The 19357-nt window shown below is 46.0% G+C and overlaps 1 protein-coding gene across 1 annotated transcript in view; it reads right to left on the bottom strand.

Annotated features, from left to right (window-relative positions):
* LOC109896004 (SET-binding protein-like) overlaps positions 1–10313 on the bottom strand; it is a gene marked incomplete at its 3' end in the record, with an annotated part of 61017 nt that extends 50704 nt beyond the window's left edge. Inside the window, exons 1-2 of the mRNA XM_020490170.2 lie at positions 9568–10313; positions 9–565 (exon numbers count right to left, since the gene is read on the bottom strand). Coding sequence (XP_020345759.2) covers positions 9–410 — 402 coding nt within the window. The remainder of the gene's footprint in view (positions 1–8; positions 566–9567) is intronic.
* Positions 10314–19357: the final 9044 nt, after the last annotated feature.

The raw sequence follows: 19357 nt of genomic DNA, 5'->3' as shown, positions 1-19357 counted from the left end.
ATCCTTACCCTCTTCCTAGGGGGTCCCTTGTCCTGCGCTGCACGGCCCCCTAGCCGGCCCCCTCGGCCCTCCCCTGAGGGGGGCCTGATGGTCATCCGTATCTCCGGGGGACAGATGTAGTTCTCCAGACTCTTGGGGGGCTTCTTGGTGCGTTTGGTGGTTTGGATCTTCAGCTTCAGACTCCCCTCCTGGAAGCTGGCTTCTTTAATGGAGAACTCCTGCTCCTCTAGCCCCTCCCCTTCTCCATGGGACCCCCAGCGCTCACCCATCACATCACCAATGACCTCATCACACCGCGACGCAGGCCCCAGACCCGCCCTTTCCGGTTCTTTCTCTTCAGGCTCAGCCCTTCCACCTCCTAATTCCGCCTCCTTAGGTCGGGCTGAGCTAACCAGATCCCTCGACTCCATCCACACTCCCGCCAGAACCAGTCTGAGAGCGGCGGCAGCTAGCCAATAGGTTTGCAGAGAGTGGCTCTCCGTCAGAGTGGGTTGCCTTAGGAACGTTAGCTACTGCTTCTGGATTGGTTCTCCCACAGGAACACATGTAATCCAACAAGGCCAAACTACAGAGAGAGGAGAGAGAGAGAAATTACTATCAAAACTTTGAAACATACCATTTGTAGTGGCAGTAAGGATTTGAGTCCAAAACGTGTACACGTCCGCACAGCAGTGTTCTAGAAAATTGAACTGTTTGCTTTTTTTATACCTTTGGAATTCTCAGTGCAGCTCAAGCAACTTCTCCAAATGTCAACACATTCAAATGAATACAGGACGCACACACAGATCTGCTTTGGTTTGGAATTTTGGGGAGGTGAGTGGTCGGCTGTGCATCCCCCGCTGTGCATCCCCCGCTGTGCATCCCCCTGCTGTGCATCCCCCGCTGTGCATCCCCCCGCTGTGCATCCCCCCGCTGTGCATCCCCCCGCTGTGCATCCCCCGCTGTGCATCCCCCGCTGTGCATCCCCCCGCTGTGTATCCCCCCGCTGTGCATCCCCCGCTGTGCACCCCCCCGCTGTGTATCCCCCGCTGTGTACCCCCCGCTGTGCATCCCCCGTGGACGGTGGTCTCAGCCGCATAGCTATGTCACAATGGGCCGCCGGACTATCGCGGCTCTGCGTTTGTGGACTCTGAATTACGCTTTAATGTCTCCGAGTTTAAGACTGGTGCATGAGCAGGCAGAGAGCTGTGCAGGCATGCCATACACACTCATTTACATTTTACACTGTGTAAACAACATTTCACACACACACACACACACGTTCTCTGTTTCTCCCCACCCTCTTTCTCTCTCAATGTAAAATGAAGACATTCCTCTCCAGCTCTCTAAAGGGAGGGTGAAGCTAGCCTGAGGACACAAGAACAAAAGCTGCAGATTGAGATGAAAAAGCTGACGGCTCTTTTTTCTTTTCTCCTTCAGCAGAGGGGGGGAATTGCGTAGACTGAGAGGGAGAGGGGGAAGGTACATTATTTTTCCAGATGTGGTTTACGAGCTGATCTCGAAAAAAACTGCGTCTGACCTGTTTCACACACACATACTCACGCATCCATAGAGACACTGCGGCACTCGAGGATCAGAGTTGTCCACCTATAATGCCTTTTCTGCTCTCTAGGGAAGAGGGTGTGTTTGTCTCAGACTCAGCACAAACACACATAAAGCCCTGTCACTCAGTGAGCCAGTCAGACTACCACCAGTATTACATCCATCTCTCAGTAGACATGTCTAATCCAACTGAGAGATGTGTATGTACAAAGCCTAAACACACACACACACACACACGTCCAAACTCACTTTTCTTCCATGAACAAATACACACAAAAACAGCGACCAAAACAAACAGTACACTTCACACTCCAGCTCCTGTGAATCCCATCCCTCACACCGACCTGAGCCACGTTTAACAAACATTGTATTGTTTCAAAGGATATGTTCTGTGTACATTAAGTCTTTATTTGACCTTACAAGTAATCTATGGGTCAGGAGAAACTGTAATCCACGATTTGAATTTATTGAAATAAACCTCAGCTACACTTGTCATCTGCACATTTCATACTGAGAGTTTATGTACTTAGGGTTTGGGTTAGCGTGTGCTTCAGGCTCCTGTATGTGTGTGTGTGTTAGCCCCTGGATCAGCCTCCCGTCCTGTACAGCTGATCCCCTGTTGTCATGTTAGCCAACAGGCCTTGGAGGTCTTAAATGCTCTGCTCACAGTGGGTTTGGATAACCAGCATAATACACTATAGAGTTTCAGACTAACAGAGAATGACTGTACACACACACACACACCTCTGGCAGTATGTCCCTGTTTGGTCCTCTCTGTCGGGTTTGGTCCTCTCTGACTCGGCCCAATGGCATCTTTTAAACCCCCCCCTGTATGTGTGTGTGTGCAGTGACTGGGCCCTAAAGCATGTGTTAAAGCCACCCCAAATGTGTCTGTGTTCATGGACCAGGACTCTCCCTTGGAACAATGAGAGGAAAACAAGGACAGCTGCCAAATCCAACCACATAGCAACAAATCCAGTGACCAACCAGATCCTCTGAGGAGGACACAACAGCAGTCTCTACACTGCTGTGTCTACACTAAATGGTATCATTTACAAGACCTTAAGAAGACCTTTACAGGCAAAACCATATCAAACAGCTAGATGATTCCACAGCTCCAGCTCCATGTAGATTTGAATAGACTTAGGAAATAGTATTGTTTTTTTACACTTGAAGTTCATTAATACACAACTAATAAGACCTATGGAATAGAGTATAGTTTTACCAACCCTGCTATTACTTACTTCTGTTCAGGCTCAGTGTCCAGTCTGGAGCATGAAGTCACAAGGTCTGCTGGGCGGCTACTGAGTAGCAACCTAGCGATTCCAAAAGCCCTGGTCTGCCCTGTCAATTACGATCGCCAGAACAGAGCTGTTTTAGAGCTGTTGGGCTCTAAAATTAGTTTATTGTTATCAAGTTCAATCCCCACAGTGAGTTATTTAAAAGTTTGTTACAAATCGAGATATTTAATTAAATAGTGATAGTGATCCTTTCTGACTGCTACATTTGTTGTCACACAGGACCACGTGCTGGCAGACCAATCACGGGCCGGCAGGCTACCAGGAAGCTCCGGGTTGACTCTCTCAGGCAGGATGAAAATGACTACATCAACCGTGATCCTTTGCTAGTTACAGCCACTTTCACCATGATCCTTACAACATTTTGTTGATGCAATTCAACCACATTGAGCAATATGGTGCGCTTCAAATTCAAATAGTTCCAGCTTCATGCGCCATCGGGAGGTTTCCATAGGAATACGTAGATGACGTCAGCGCTGTCACTATGTACTGGTCTATGCTTTAATGTCTATGCTTCTGTTACTGGAAATGAGGCTGTGTTTATGTTAGGATGACCCTTACTGAGCCTCTCTCGCTCTGAGCCTCAGACTCTCACAGACACACACCTCTCTGTATGCCGTGTAGACAGCAGGGTGATTGTGAGAGGCCAGACTGGCTGCATAAATAGCTTTATTATGTTCCTAACGCTGCCAGCTCTACCCACAGTTTCCCTCTAACCAGCATAAGGCCTTTCCTTCACTGTGTGTGTGTGTGTGTGTGTGTGTGTGTGTGTGTGTGTGTGTGTGTGTGTATAGAAAATGGACCGGCTTTGGCAGTAATAGGACAGAATTTAGACTATTAAAATCTTTCATTTTCACCAACTACTACTCCCAACACGTACTTGAAGAGCACTTTGATGAAAGCTATGATCCTCTTCCTTGTGCATATGGGTATAAGATAGAGGGAGAAAGAGAGAGAGGCCCAGCCGAAACACAACCTTTTAAGGCTGCAAACCCAGCAGCCTTAGGCGGACTCAGAAATAGCTCCCGCAAGCACGTACGTGCACACGCACACACAGAGTATGATGGCTCTTGTAGAAGATTTGGTGTCTTTTGGTGTAGGAGTGTTGCAGGGACTCATACATCTGATGCCAGCTACTCTCTCTCTCTCGCCCTCCTCCCGACTGTCTCTTTAACAGAGATAGGTGGATGAGGATAAAAGGATGGAACTGCCCGTAGAGACTGATCTGTAAAGACTGATCTGTAAAGACTGATCTGTAAAGACTGATCTGTATAAACCAGTGGCTCCCTAACAGTTGGCAGCTGCTATGAGACTGTATCCTGGCTAAAAACCTTGATTCTGTTAACTAGTTGAACCATGTTTTAAGAGGATGTGATCTGTCCCCCATAACACACACAAAGAGAGACTGAGCTGGTTAATACATTCTTAGACATCATGTGAGAGTAAGATAACACAGGTCTTAGTGGCTGTGTTTGCATAATGCCCCTGATAAAGTCACACACACCCAGCATTAATCTAATAAGACTAAAGCAGTTCCTGATGTTTTACCAGTCTGAGTTCCTGCTGAGACCCCCCAACCCTGTGTATGTGTGTGTTTTTGCAAGCGTGCGGGCATGCATGCGACATGGCTTACTCTGCTATCCCTGATCACAGAACCAAAGGACAGACAGGTCCTCAACATTCACATTGCCATTGAGGCTCTGCATTAGTCTGCTGTATGAGCATGGCTGGTAGGACAGTAGATGAATGTTAAACCACTTCAAATGCAGCAGGAGACACAAAATGGCTGTAAGTGAAAACACCTAACCCTCTACCATACCCCCTCTCTCCCTTCCCTCTACCTCACCTCCCTCATCTCTACCTCACCCCACTCTCCTTCTCTCTCCCTTCTGTCTGCCTCCTCCCTCTCTGCCAGAAGGTGTTCCTGTACTGATACGCAGCTCAGAGTCCGCCAACAGTTAGATTTGTCCCTGGATCTCTTTCCTCTATTCCCCCTCTCTCCCTTGCCCCTCTGACCAGCTCTTTCTCTTCCCCCTCTCTCTACCCCCCCCTCCCCAATCTTACTGCCTCCCTCTCTATCCTCTCTCTACCCCCCTCCCCCATCTTGCTGCCTCCCTCCCTATCCTCTCTCTACCCCCCCTCCCCCATCTTGCTGCCTCCCTCCCTCCCCCTCTATCCTCTCTCTACCCCCCCTCCCCCATCTTGCTGCCTCCCTCCCTCTCTATCCTCTCTCTACCCCCCCTCCCCCATCTTGCTGCCTCCCTCCCTCCCTCTCTATCCTCTCTCTACCCCCCCTCCCCCATCTTGCTGCCTCCCTCCCTCTCTATCCTCTCTCTACCCCCCCTCCCCCATCTTGCTGCCTCCCTCCCTCCCTCTCTAACCTCTCTCTACCCCCCCCTCCCCCATCTTGCTGCCTCCCTCCCTCTACCCCCCCTCCCCCATCTTGCTGCCTCCCTCCCTCTCTATCCTCTCTCAACCCCCCCTCCCCCATCTTGCTGCCTCCCTCCCTCTCTCTCTCTCCAGTCTTGGCTGGGGTCCACTGTTACCCAGAGGAGAGGGAACACAGGGGACATCTGGCCACACTCCTCTCCTCTGTTTCACATCACTTCAGATGGAGAAGAAACAAGCAGAGAAAGCCAGTGTAGCCGATTAGGTCTCACTTTACAATAAGTGTCCTTAATACCTATGCACTGGCAGGTACAGTCGATGGGTCTGCTTTTGGCTCAGGTCTCAAACCAGAATTACTATCACAGCTGGACCAACCTTAACAATTTTCACATTTGAGAGAGAGTACCCATGAACTCTTAAAGGGTGCCCTGTCACAGGTCTAGGTTCCCCTATGATTCCAACACTGGCCCTAACAGTTAGCCTGCCTACATCATGGGCTTTGAATTTGCTCCAAGAATCCAAACTGATTCCAAATGGTGAGAGCCTCTGTTAGTACGCTACTGTAGTCCACCATCCAGTAGGTTTCCAGTTGCCATGACAACAAGAAGCCCCACACCACACATATCAGATACAGCGCCTTCAAAAAGTATTCACACCCCTCGATTTTCCACATTTTGTTGTGTTACAGCCTGAATTTTTAATTGATCAAACTTAGATTTTGTCACTGGCCTACACACAATACCCCACAATGTCAAAGAGGAATCATGTCTTTCTAAAATGTTACCAATTAATATAAACTGAAAAGCTGAAATGTCTCGAGTCAATGAGTATTTAACCTAGGGATACACCGATAAATGTTTTGCCCGATACCGATATTTTCCTTGCCAAAAAAAAACTATACCGATACCCATAACCTATATAAAAATGTTAGCCGCATTTAGCATTCTAGTACAGCTAAAAAAGTTTGAAACACACACACACTCACACACAGACCAAAAAGTTGTTTTGTTGGCATTTACGTACACTACCGTTCAAAAGTTTGGAGTCACTTAGAAATGTCCTTGTTTTTGAAAGAAAAGCACGTTTTTGTCCATTAAAATAACATCAAATTGATCAGAAATACAGTGGGGCAAAAAAGTATTTAGTCAGCCACCAATTGTGCAAGTTCTCCCACTTAAAAAGATGAGAGAGGCCTGTAATTTTCATCATAGGTACCCTTCAACTATGATTTTTTATTAATTTATTTGCAAATTATGGTGGAAAATAAGTATTTGGTCACCTACAAACAAGCAAGATTTCTGGCTCTTACAGACCTGTAACTTCTTCTTTAAGAGGCTCCTCTGTCCTCCACTCGTTACCTGTATTAATGGCACCTGTTTGAACTTGTATCAGTATAAAAGACACCTGTCCACAACCTCAAACAGTCACACTCCAAACTCCACTATGGCCAAGACCAAAGAGCTGGCAAAGGACACCAGAAACAAAATTGTAGACCTGCACCAGGCTGGGAAGACTGAATCTGCAATAGGTAAGCAGCTTGGTTTGAAGAAATCAACTGTGGGAGCAATTATTAGGAAATGGAAGACATACAAGACCACTGATAATCTCCCTTGATCTGGGGCTCCAAGCAAGATCTCACCCCATGGGGTCAAAATTATCACAAGAACGGTGAGCAAAAATCCCAGAACCACACGGGGGGACCTAGTGAATGACCTGCAGAGAGCAGGGACCAAAGTAACAAAGCCTACCATCAGTAACACACTATGCCACCAGGGACTCAAATCCTGCAGTGCCAGACATGTCCTCCTGCTTAAGCCAGTACATGTCCAGGCCCGTCTGAAGTTTGCTAGAGAGCATTTGGATGAAGATTGGGAGAATGTCATATTGTCAGATGAAACCAAAATATAACTTTTTGGTAAAAACTCAACTCGTCGTGTTTGGAGGACAAAGAATGCTGAGTTGCATCCAAAGAACACCATACCTACTGTGAAGCATGGGGGTGGAAACATCATGCTTTGGGACTGTTTTTCTGCAAAGGGACCAGGACGACTGATCCGTGTAAAGGAAAGAATGAATGGGGCCATGTATCGTGAGATTTTGAGTGAAAACCTCCCATCAGCAAGGGCATTGAAGATGAAACGTGGCTGGGTCTTTCAGCATGACAATGATCCCAAACACACCGCCCGGGCAACGAAGGAGTGGCTTCGTAAGAAGAATTTCAAGGTCCTGGAGTGGCCTAGCCAGTCTCCAGATCTCAACCCCATAGAAAATCTTTGGAGGGATTTGAAAGTCTGTGTTGCCCAGCAACAGCCCCAAAACATCACTGCTCTAGAGGAGATCTGCATGGAGGAATGGGCCAAAATACCAGCAACAGTGTGTGAAAAAGGAAGCCTGAGCAGAATAAAAATATTCCAAAACATGCACCCTGTTTGCAACAAGGCACAAAAGTAGGATATAAAAGAAGCTAAATGGCGCTAAGCACAAGCGAAATCCTAGAGGAAAACCTAGTTTGTGTGCTTTCCACCAGACACTGGGTTACAGTTACAGTTTTGACTTAAATCTAATTGAAAATCCAAGACCTGAAAATGATTGTCTTGCAAAGACCAACAACCAAATAATAACAGGCAAATGTTGCACAATCCAGGTGTTTAAAGCTCTTTGAGACTTACCCAGAAAGACTCACCTCTGCAATCGCTGCCAAAGGTGTTCCTACAAAGTATTGACTCAGGGTTGTGAATATTTATGTAAATTAGACATTTCTATATTACATTTTTAATAAATAAGCACTTTTTTTTTTAAACATGTTTTCACTTTGTCATTATGAGGTATTGTGTGTGAGAAAAATCTACTTAATCAATTTTGAACTCAGGCTCTAACACACAAAAAATGTGGAATACATCAATGGGTAGGAATACTTTCAGAAGAAACTGCATATAATTACAGTCTACACCTACACTGGTTCAAATCTGCCTGGTCTAATTCCCCTAATGGGTCACACTTTAAATTAGCCTACTACCAGAGCATACAGGTTAACACTGTATTATATAAAACACACAGTGAAATAGTCCAGGGGCAAGAGGTTGATGGGTTTAGTCTGTAACTGGTTTCTTGAAGTAAGCTCAAAGCATTCCTGCCCTGACCCTGACACTAAAGTGGAGTGCTCTATTTGACAGTCCTCTTTCAGCGGCTATGGTAACAGTGTACAATACCTTTGGGTACTCTGAAAAACTCCAGTTAGTAACTACCTAGCTGGTACCAAATGGTAAAAAGTGGTGCTTGTTTCAGTGAATCGCAAAGACAATGGAAAGTAATTTGCTATGAAATTACTGCTTTGCGCTTATATCTAGCCTATTAAAGAGTGGACTGTTACTCCATCCTGAGATTAGATCATGGTCATTTGTGACAGACTGGTGATGCAGTAATCTGCTTGCTTTGGCTTTCTCTCACATACCCTAGGGGAGGGTGGAAGTGTCCTTATAGGCTACAACATCATGGGACCTTCTCTGAAGGTTTAGACCTCTTGGTGTAATGGGTTGTTTTATATACTCTCAGAGTATGACAGAAATATGACATATTTACAGTGATTTCATCAATCTACAGTTGCCTTTAGGATGCGTGTATAACCCTTCACACCACCACCCACACTGGGACCATGAATAGTCTTACACTACAACTCCTAGAACATCTCAGAGGTCTGGACTCCTTTAATGGCACAGGACACAATGCACTTGGCAAATGGTTACTGGTTCAAGACCTGGCCTAGACCAGTGGTCAGAGGGTTATATCTATGCCTTCCACCTGCTCCACAACACAGACACAGAAACACACACAAACACACACACAGTAGTACCATAGTTACAACCAGTCACCAATCCATGCCCCTCTCCTTGGTGCTGTTGACCAACCAAGATTGTGATATGCCGCTGCTAAAACAATCCAGTCGGCAATGAAGGAAACATATTTGCTAAAAATGTGCTTGTAGGCTATGATCCAAGTGTAAGTACTAGTAGGCTACTCTACCTAATCGTGGTAACAGCTATTGCTAGACAGAGATTCCTCCAATGCTTTTCTGGAAGTGTATAATCCTGTATGGGAGAACATCCACCTATTAGGCTACAGAGAAACATTGTAGCAGGTAGTTTAGTTACATGTTTGAAACATTATACAGTCAAAACAAGCTACACATTAAAAGTTTATTTGGATGTGTCCACTTTTTTAAACTACAGTCAACCGCAAATAAATATAAATAGGCCTTACATATAATCATGTTCAATTCACATTTAGACTGCAAGAATTCAAGGTGGTAAGAAATTATAGTGAACTAGGCTAGCCTACTTACCCATGTCCAATGTTTTCGAACACACGAGTCTGTCGTGTAAATATGTTATCAAGATCATTTAAAATCCATAGTCACATGTACAGAACCTGCCGTATGCACTGACAGCGTCCTGGATAGCTGTCAAATGGTGCAATAATATTTTTATAGAAAAACCCGAGGAAAATGGCGTCAACACAACAGTGCGCTGAAAACAGCCCCCCCCCCAAAAAAAAAAAATTATAGCCGATCTAATAATCAAATGAACATGTTCACAAAAATAGAAGATTTCCGTTTTCTGTGAAATATAGCGCGTGATGCTAATAGGCTAAACATTGCATGCGGGTAAACTACGCACATTCACAGGTCCACTGCAGAGATCCCCTCGCCGTATCAGTGGCTGGTCAGTCGGCCAGCAGCATAGTGCTGCTTCCCTCTCAAATCCGTGACTCGGGGGGAGGATCGGAGCAAAACGTTTTACTGCAGTGAAAATAAACTAGCAGATTGTATCCGAGTAGCCTCCAAACCCACATCCAACGGTAACGTCACTGGAGAGATCGTGGTTACATGCGTAAAAATGGTAGACGTGTTGTTGAGCGGAAGACTGGTGTTTTCGATCGTTTCCCCTCCCCGGTTGGCGGTGGGTCGAAATTAGGGGGTGTTCTATTCGCTCGCTCTAGATCGGTGTGTGTTGCGACCCGTTGCCGTGACTGATAATGATCTCAGAGAGACAGGACTATAGATGCAGCTCGCGCTCTGATAGAGGAGAAGAGCGCAGTGTCGCCTCCACCCGGTAGCGGATGGTAGACTAGCCTAGGCTACTACAGAAACACAGGACATATCCCTCCCAGTTCGTTTTAACCAGTTTCATAACAGGACAGGAGATCACTGGTCAGTTCCAGGGGAGTTTCCTTTATTCACAAACCAACCTTCACTATCTAATGTATGTGATGTCCTACCATGTCAGATGTTTATACATGTTATGTCAATTGGTGTCACACACTGTATAGGCTACACAGTTATTTTAATGAGCCAGTCATATCATTATTCTGATGGCATCCTCCTCTTTCAGAATTGGGGCAACATCAAACTGGATTTATTTGATCATGCATAAACACTGCATTGTGTGTCTGTGTTATGTTTAATGCATAAACAACAGTATGTGCATCCTGTGCTTCTAGGAGGACAATATATTGACTGAGAAAACATGAATAATGACGCAGACAGAAAGGAGGTTAGCCGCATCCACTGCAGAATAACTGGACAATGCGTTTGCATATTGGTGTGTGTTTTTACTGCCATGATAGCATCCCAACCAGTGCTGATATTTCCATAAACATACATTTATGCTGCATTAATTATTATTGCTGTTTCTCTTTTGTGGCAGTTTTAAGCTATAGGGACAGTTCCTCACTCTTATGTTCTAACATCTTGACATAGTGAGATGCAGTAAAGTGGGATGCTCTCTGTGTACAGTTATTCAATACAAAACACATCCTGCAAGTTGGCTCTGACCTATGGAAAACATCCTCTAACATTAACATGCAAATGACAAATGACCTTTTCCTCCCTCGCTCAGTGTCACTATATCTCAAACTAAATATGTAAATCTCACCCTTGTCTGACAGACTGACTGTTTGTGTTTGTGCATTCACTCCCTCTATACATGTTTTATTGGCAGCATTGTCATAACGATGCTAAAGCAGAACTGTTTATGGTCCAGCACCAGCTAATTTCTCTGGTTATGGGTGTGGGGCCAGTATTATAGCACTGGTGTGTGTGTGTAAGGATACAGACAGGCCTCTGAGAATAAGAGGTCAACAGCTGCTCCCCAGACAACCAATCAATGCACATTGTATGATTCTTACATACACACAGCAGAACACACACACACACACACACACACACACACACACAGAGAGTAGTTTTTGGATGTGTTACCATGGATACCAGATACCGGCATATCTACGGGGAGCCGTTTCCAGCTAAAACTGTACATACTGAATTACTATTGGCTAGGTAGAGACAGAGAGGATTGAGGCTTTTTCATTCATTTACGTATATTTACATCTAAGTGGTGCATAGTCATGTTTGTTTCAAGTGTTACCATTGTATTTCCTGAACATGATATACTTTTACATAGCTTGAATGTGTGTTTTATTGATTATTGTGAACCAGTTGGACTATAGATTTCTGTTTGGGTGGCAGGAAGCCTAGTGGTTAGAGCATTGGACCAGTAACCGAAAGGTTGCTAGATCGAATCACCGAGCTGACAAGGACAAAACCTGTTGTTCTGTCCCTGAACAAAGCAGTTAACCCACTGTTCCTAGGCTGTCATTGTAAATAAGAATTTGTTCTTCATTGCCTTGCCTAGTTAAATAAAGGTAAACAATTTTTTTAATGTAAAGATGTATCTACAGTACTTGTCATTGTCAGACTGACTAGTGAGAGGCACTGAAATTCTGCTTCCTCACTCACTACTCAAACTGACACTCTGACACACACACACACACACACACACACACACACACACAATGGACTCCACAAATGATTGATTAACAGAGCCAAGCACAAGCACTGCGTGTGTGTGTGTGTGTGTGTGTGTGTGTGTGTGTGTGTGTGTGTGTGTGTGTGTGTGTGTGTGTGTGTGTGTGTGTATGTGTGTGCATCTCCCTCCCCTGTCTCTCCATTCTCTAGAGTATAACATGGAAGTAAATGTCTGTATCCTCAGGCCAGATCTGTAGGAGATGAAAGTGAATCTTATTCTAAACCACTTTACCAAACGCTTCAGCTTTTATGTGGAAACAGCAAACGTTCCTCTGTGGTTGCAGAGAGAGAGAGAGAGAGAGAGAGGGAGAGGGAGAGAGAAAGAGAGGAAGGGGGGAGAGAGTAAGTAAGGATCAAGGCACCATCTGATTTCACCAAGCCCATTTCATATTTCCCATTCATTCATTTGGGATTGAGCTATTGCTTCATGTGGTTTATAGGACATGGATTCATCTCGACATTAGAAGACTTTAATGAGCTGGCCACTTTATGCAACTGTTTCAGATTTGTGTTCAATAAATACAAAGATACAATGGCATACTAGAAACCGTTAGAGCTAATTGTATCTCTTACTGGCAGTGTTTCAAGGGCTGTGTCAGTACATGTATGCATGTGTGTGTGTGTTCTGGGGCGGGAGTGCGAAGCAACACGTTTATTTATCAAAGTGACAGGAAGTAGGTGTTGTTCTGAGAGGATGTTCTGAGACCACATCCTGCTGCATTCTGAGAGAACAACTTGTGCCGGGACGCCACAGTCTACCTTAACTGTACAGAGGTGGCAAAAGGGTGTGTATGTGTGTGTGTATAATGTGGTCAGAGCATTCGGCCAAGAACTTAGCACCTGCAGATTTACCATGTTCTTCACACCACCACTCATAGCAGTAGACTCTCTACTTCAAAGAATAGCAGAAACATAACACCTTTGGTCAAAAACCTCAACATCTTTAGAAGATACAACTCAGGTGTCTGGGGTGATTTATTCCACCTGTTGCTCTGGGGCAGCAGGTAGCCTAGTTGTTAGAGCGTTGGGCCAGAAACTGAAAGGTTGCTAGATCAAATCCCTGAGCTAACAAGGTAAACATCTGTTGTTCTGCTCCTCAACAAGGCAGTTAACCCACTGTTCTTAGGCTGTCATTGTAAATAAGCATTTGTTCTTAATTTTCAGTTTGTTATATCTGGAGTACTTCTCCTGTCTTATCCGGTGTCCTGTGTGAATTTAAGTATGCCCTCTCTAATTCTCTCTTTCTTTCTCTCTCTCGGAGGACCTGAGCCCTAGGACCATGCCTCAGGACTACCTGGCATGATGACTCCTTGCTGTCCCCAGTCCACCTGGCCGTGCTGCTGCTCCAGTTTCAACTGTTCTGCCTTTGATTATTATTTGACGATGCTGGTCATTTATGAACATTTGAACATCTTGGCCATGTTCTGTTATAATCTCCACCTGGCACAGCCAGAAGAGGACTGGCCACCCCTCATAGCCTGGTTCCTCTCTAGGTTTCTTCCTAGGTTTTGGCCTTTCTAGGAGTTTTTCCTAGCCACCGTGCTTCTACACCTGCATTGCTTGCGGTTTGAGGTTTTAGGCTGGGTTTCTGTACAGCACTTTGAGATATCAGCTGATGTACGAAGGGCTATATAAATAAATAAATTTGATTTGCCTAGTTAAAGGTAAAAATAAATGTTCTTCATCTGTGAAATAAGCTGGATGTTGTTTATGATGTTTAACTGTAAGAGAGGTTTATTTACTCACAAATCAGGGTTGGGCCAGGTCAGTGAAGGGTCAAACAGAGAACAAACCTGTAGTAGAGAAATGAGTCGACACTCATTTCTCTCTCAATTTCTAGCTGCTACTAGTCAGGGGAACGTTGAGGTGATTAAATTAATTTCCTCTTTCTTCCACCACCCCATTCTCTAAATGTAAAGGTTCTCTTGTGGTGAAGGAGAGGCGGACCAAAATGCGGCGTGATGATGATTCATGTTATTTTATTGAAGGAAAAAACTATACATGAAGAAACTACAAAATAATGAAAAATGTGAAAACCGAAACAGTCCTATCTGGTGCAAACACAGAGACAGGAACAATCACCCACAAAACACTCAAAGACTATGGCTGCCTAATGATATGGTTCCCAATCAGAGACAACGATAAACACCTGCCTCTGATTGAAAACCACTCCAGACAGCCATAGACTTTGCTAGATACCCCCACTAAGCCACACACCCAATACCTAACAAAACCCCAAGACAAAACACACCACAATAAACCCATGTCACACCCCGGCCTGACCAAATAAAGACAAACACAATATACTTCGACCAGGGAGTGACAGAACCCCCCCCGAAGGTGCGGACTCCCGGACGCACATCAAAACAATAGGGAGGGTCCGGGTGGGCGTCTGTCCATGGTGGCGGCTCCGGCGCGGGACGTGGACCCCACTCTAGCAATGTCTTAGTCCCTCTTCCTCGCATCCTAGGATAGTCCACCCTTGCCACCGACCATGGCCTAGTAGTCCTCACCCAGAACCCCACTGGACTGAGGGGCAGCTCGGGACTGAGGGGCAGCTCGGGACTGAGGGGCAGCTCGGGACTGAGGGGAAGCTCGGGACTGAGGGGAAGCTCGGGACTGAGGGGAAGCTCGGGACTGAGGGGAAGCTCAGGCAGGTAGTTGGATCTGGCAGATCCTGGCTGGCTGGCGGTTCTGGCAGATCCTGGCTAACTGGTGGATCTGGAAGAGTCTGGCTGACTGGCGGATCTGGAAGAGTCTGGCTGACTGGCGGATCCTGGCTGACTGGTGGATCTGGAAGAGTCTGGCGGATCTGGAAGAGTCTGGCTGACCTGGAAGAGTCTGGCTGACTGGCGGATCTGGAAGAGTCTGGCGGATCTGGAAGAGTCTGGCTGACTGGCGGATCCTGGCAGACTGACGGATCTGGCTGCTCCACGCTGACTGGCGGCTCTGGCGGCTTCTTGCAGACTGGCAGCTCTGGCGGCTCCTTGCAGACTGGCAGCTCTTTGCAGACTGGCAGCTCCTTGCAGACTGGCAGCTCTGGCTGCTCCATGCAGACTGACAGCTCTGGCTGCTCCATGCAGGCTGGCAGCTCTGGCTGCTCCATGCAGGCTGGCAGCTCTGGCTGCTCCATGCAGGCTGGCAGCTCTGGCTGCTCCATGCAGGCTGGCAGCTCTGGCTGCTCCATGCAGGCTGGCAGCTCTGGCTGCTCCATGCAGGCTGGCAGCTCTGGCTGCGCGGAACAGGCAGGAGACTCCAGCAGCGCTGTAGAGGAGGAAGGCTCTGGCAGCGCTGAACAGGCGGGAGACTCCAGCAGCGCTGTAGAGGAAGGCTCTGGCTGCGCTGAACAGGCGGGAGACTCCGGCAGCGCAGGAGAGGAGAAAGGCTCGGTCTGCGCTAAACAGGCGGGAGACTCCGGCAGCGCAGGAGAGGAGGAAGGCTCGGGCAGCGCTGGAGAGGCGAGGCACACTGTAGACCTGATGCGTGGTGCTGGCACTGGTGGTACTGGGCCAAGGACACGCACAGGAAGCCTAGTGCGGGGAGCTGCCACCGGAGGGCTGGTGTGTGGAGGTGGCATAGGATGGGCTAGACCGTGAAGGCGTACTGGAGATCTTGAGAGCAGTGCTGGCACAGGACGTGCAAGGCTAGGGATGTGCACAGGAGGCCTGGTGCGTGAGGCTGGCACCAACTTCACCAGCCGACTAACACACACCTCAGGACGAGTATGGAGCGCTGACCCAGGTGCCATCAAATCCCCGACACGCTCCGTTGGGCAAATTCCATGCTTAAAGCACCAACACAGCAATTCCCTCATTTCTCTCTCCTCCAATTTCCCCATTAACTCCTTCACAGTCTCTGCTTCGCTCACCTCCAACACCGGCTCTTGTTCTGGTCTCCTCCTTGGCTCCTCACGATAAACAGGGGGAGTTGGCTCAGGTCTGACTCTGCCACACTGTCCCTGAGCCCCCCCCCCCCCCAATACATTTTTGGGTCTGACTCTCGGCTTCCTTTCGCGCCGCCGTGCTTGCTTCGCCAACCTCATTCTCTCATAACCTTCTGCACACTGCTCCATCGAATCCCAGGCGGGCTCCGGCACTCTCCCTGGGTCGACCGCCCACCTGTCTATCTCCTCCCAAGTTGTGTAGTCCAGATATTGTTGCTCCTGTTGCCGCTGTTGCTTCTCCTCATACCAGCGCCTCTCAGCTCTCGCCACCTCCAGTTCTTCTTTGGGGCGGCGATATCCTCCAGGCTGATCCCAGGGTCCTTCTCCAAACAATTCGTCCTCCCATGTCCATTCCTCTCTTTGTTGCTCCTGCCTGTTACCACGCCGCTTGGTCCTGTTAGGGTGGGTGATTCTGTAACGGTTCTCTTGTGGTGAAGGAGAGGCGGACCAAAATGCGGCGTGATGATGATTCATGTTATTTTATTGAAGGGAAAAACTATACATGAAGAAACTACAAAATAATGAAAAAATGTGAAAACCGAAAACAGTCCTATCTGGTGCAGAGACAGGAACAATCACCCACAAAACACTCAAACAATATGGCTGCCTAAATATGGTTCCCAATCAGAGACAACGATAAACACCTGCCTCTGATTGAGAACCACTCCAGACAGCCATAGACTTTGCTAGATACCCCACTAAGCCACACACCCAATACCTAACAAAACCCCAAGACAAAACACACCACAATAAACCCATGTCACACCCCGGCCTGACCAAATAAATAAAGACAAACACAATATACTTCGACCAGGGCGTGACACTAAAGGTGATTTATTAACTTGTGTTCACACATCAAAACTAGAACTAAACTCCCACACACACAGAAATCACCTACCTGGCCACATTCACAACTGTAGAATATCAGGAAGCTATCGGGTCGTTTGGGGTGTGAAGGTCCTCTGAACTTATAATTCAGATATTACTCAGTCTAATTATTATTGACAGTTATATCTGGAGTTCAGATGAATATCTGTAGTTATGATTACAATTTGTGTAATTGTAAGTTTGTGTATACATACTAGGCTACAGTAGGCCCACCACTGCTAACCGTTGCTTGGATCGTGTTATATCTGAAGTGGGTAAACCATGTAGTTACAATAATCAATCCTGAACAGGATGCCACAGTATGGTTATTGTAATGTTTGAGTGTGCGACAGGTGTAGTGTCACAGTTGTCCCCCTCACTCTGATGACAGGCTGTCAGAGGGAGTTATTATTGTGGTACCATGTGCTTGTGTTTCAGTCAGAGTCACACACACACACACACACACACACACACACACACGCCCACACAAACACACACGTCTCAATATCAAACATAAACACACACACTAACAGTCTGACATGACAACCACACTAATGGCCGCAGTGCATGACAGGTTCATACAGAGAAAATATAAACATGATGATAATACCGTTTTTTTACAATCACTTTGGCACTCATTTCGGAACCTTGATGTCATTTTTCAAAACTCTAGACACAAAACTCACAACCAATGATCAAAATGAAAATTTTTCAAAACTCTAACACTTTTTCCAATTGCTTGGATACAATACACATAAAGCTAAGATCATTTGTTCATTGAACTAAAATCACCTGTTCAAAATGACACAACTTAACATCAAAGTATTACCATTTCAAAATGCAATTCACACATTACATCTGAGATGACTGTCTATTCATTTCATTACAATGATCTAACTATCAATTGATACAACTGCTCAAAATGATAATTAACTGCTGCGTTACACATTATGCATAGTTTTATGGAAACTGACAAACGATATTCCATGTTTAGATCATGAAAGTTTCAGGATAACGAGATCCATTGACACCAATTACCGTGGAACATGAACCAATTGGACTACATTACCTATGGATGTAATATTTCATCATCATTCTTTATCAGACACTGTTTCTATGGTACCATGTACCACTTTTCCAGACAATGTTTTCAGATTTGACATTACTGTACACTCACCGGCCACTTTATTAGGTACACTTATCTAGTACTTTTGCCTCCACAACAGCCTGAATTATTCATGGTGTTGTACATTAAGAGATGCCCTTCTGCACACCACTGTTTTAAACAGCTGTTATTTGAACGTTTGTGGCCTTCCTGTTAGCTTGAATGAGTCTGAACATTCTCTTCTGACCTCTCTCATTAACAAGGTGGTTTTTTCCCACAGTTCTGCCGCTCACTGAATGTGTTTTGTTTATCGCACTATTCTCTGTAAACTCTAGAGACTGTAGTGCATAAAAATCCCAGGAAGGCAGCTGTTTCTGAGATGCTGGAATCGCCATGTGTGGCATCAACAATCATACCATGGTCAAAGTTGCTTAGGTTACGCATCTTGTCCATTCTAATGTTTGGTCGAACAACATCTAAAGCTCTCTACTCTATATACTCTATATATTGAGTTGCAGGCCACATGATTCGCTGTTCGAATGTAACCGTCTTTGATGAGCTAAATCAGGTCTGTAGAGCTGATGGCGTGACCTATGTCATTGTGTGGGATAATGTCAGGTTTCACCATGCTCAAATGGTGCAAGCATGTTTTCAGGCCCATCCACAATTTACCACCCTGTGCTTACCCCCATACTCTCCTTTCCTTAACCTGATTGAGGAATTTTTCTCCACATGGAGGTGGAAGGTATATGATAGGCGTCCTCACGAATATGCCCGAAGATTCTTCCCTAGATGTTTGGCTAATGAAAACATTCATTGTGATGTGGATGAGAACCTGTGGCCAAATCCACAAAACAGGCTTGATGGAAATATAGAAGTAGTAATTAATCTTTTGTTTTGCTTTTTACAGTAAGCCAGGTGAGGAACACTGCAGTGATGTTTTACAGTAAGCCAGGTGAGGAACACTGCAGTGATGTTTTACAGTAAGCCAGGTGAGGAACACTGCAGTGATGTTTTACAGTAAGCCAGGTGAGGAACACGGCAGTGATGTTTTACAGTAAGCCAGGTGAGGAACACTGCAGTGATGTTTTACAGTAAGCCAGGTGAGGAACACGGCAGTGATGTTTTACAGTAAGCCAGGTGAGGAACACTGCAGTGATGTTTTACAGTAACCCAGGTGAGAAACACGGCAGTGATGTTTTACAGTAAGCCAGGTGAGGAACACGGCAGTGATGTTTTACAGTAAGCTAGGAGAGGAACACTGCAGTGATGTTTTACAGTAAGTCAGGTGAGGAACACTGCAGTGATGTTTTACAGTAAGCCAGGTGAGGAACACGGCAGTGATGTTTTAC

Source organism: Oncorhynchus kisutch, linkage group LG8 (assembly GCF_002021735.2).
Source record: "Oncorhynchus kisutch isolate 150728-3 linkage group LG8, Okis_V2, whole genome shotgun sequence".
Taxonomy (NCBI): domain Eukaryota; kingdom Metazoa; phylum Chordata; class Actinopteri; order Salmoniformes; family Salmonidae; genus Oncorhynchus; species Oncorhynchus kisutch.
Note: the sequence above shows the minus strand (reverse complement) of the source record. Positions and strands in the feature narration are given on the sequence as shown.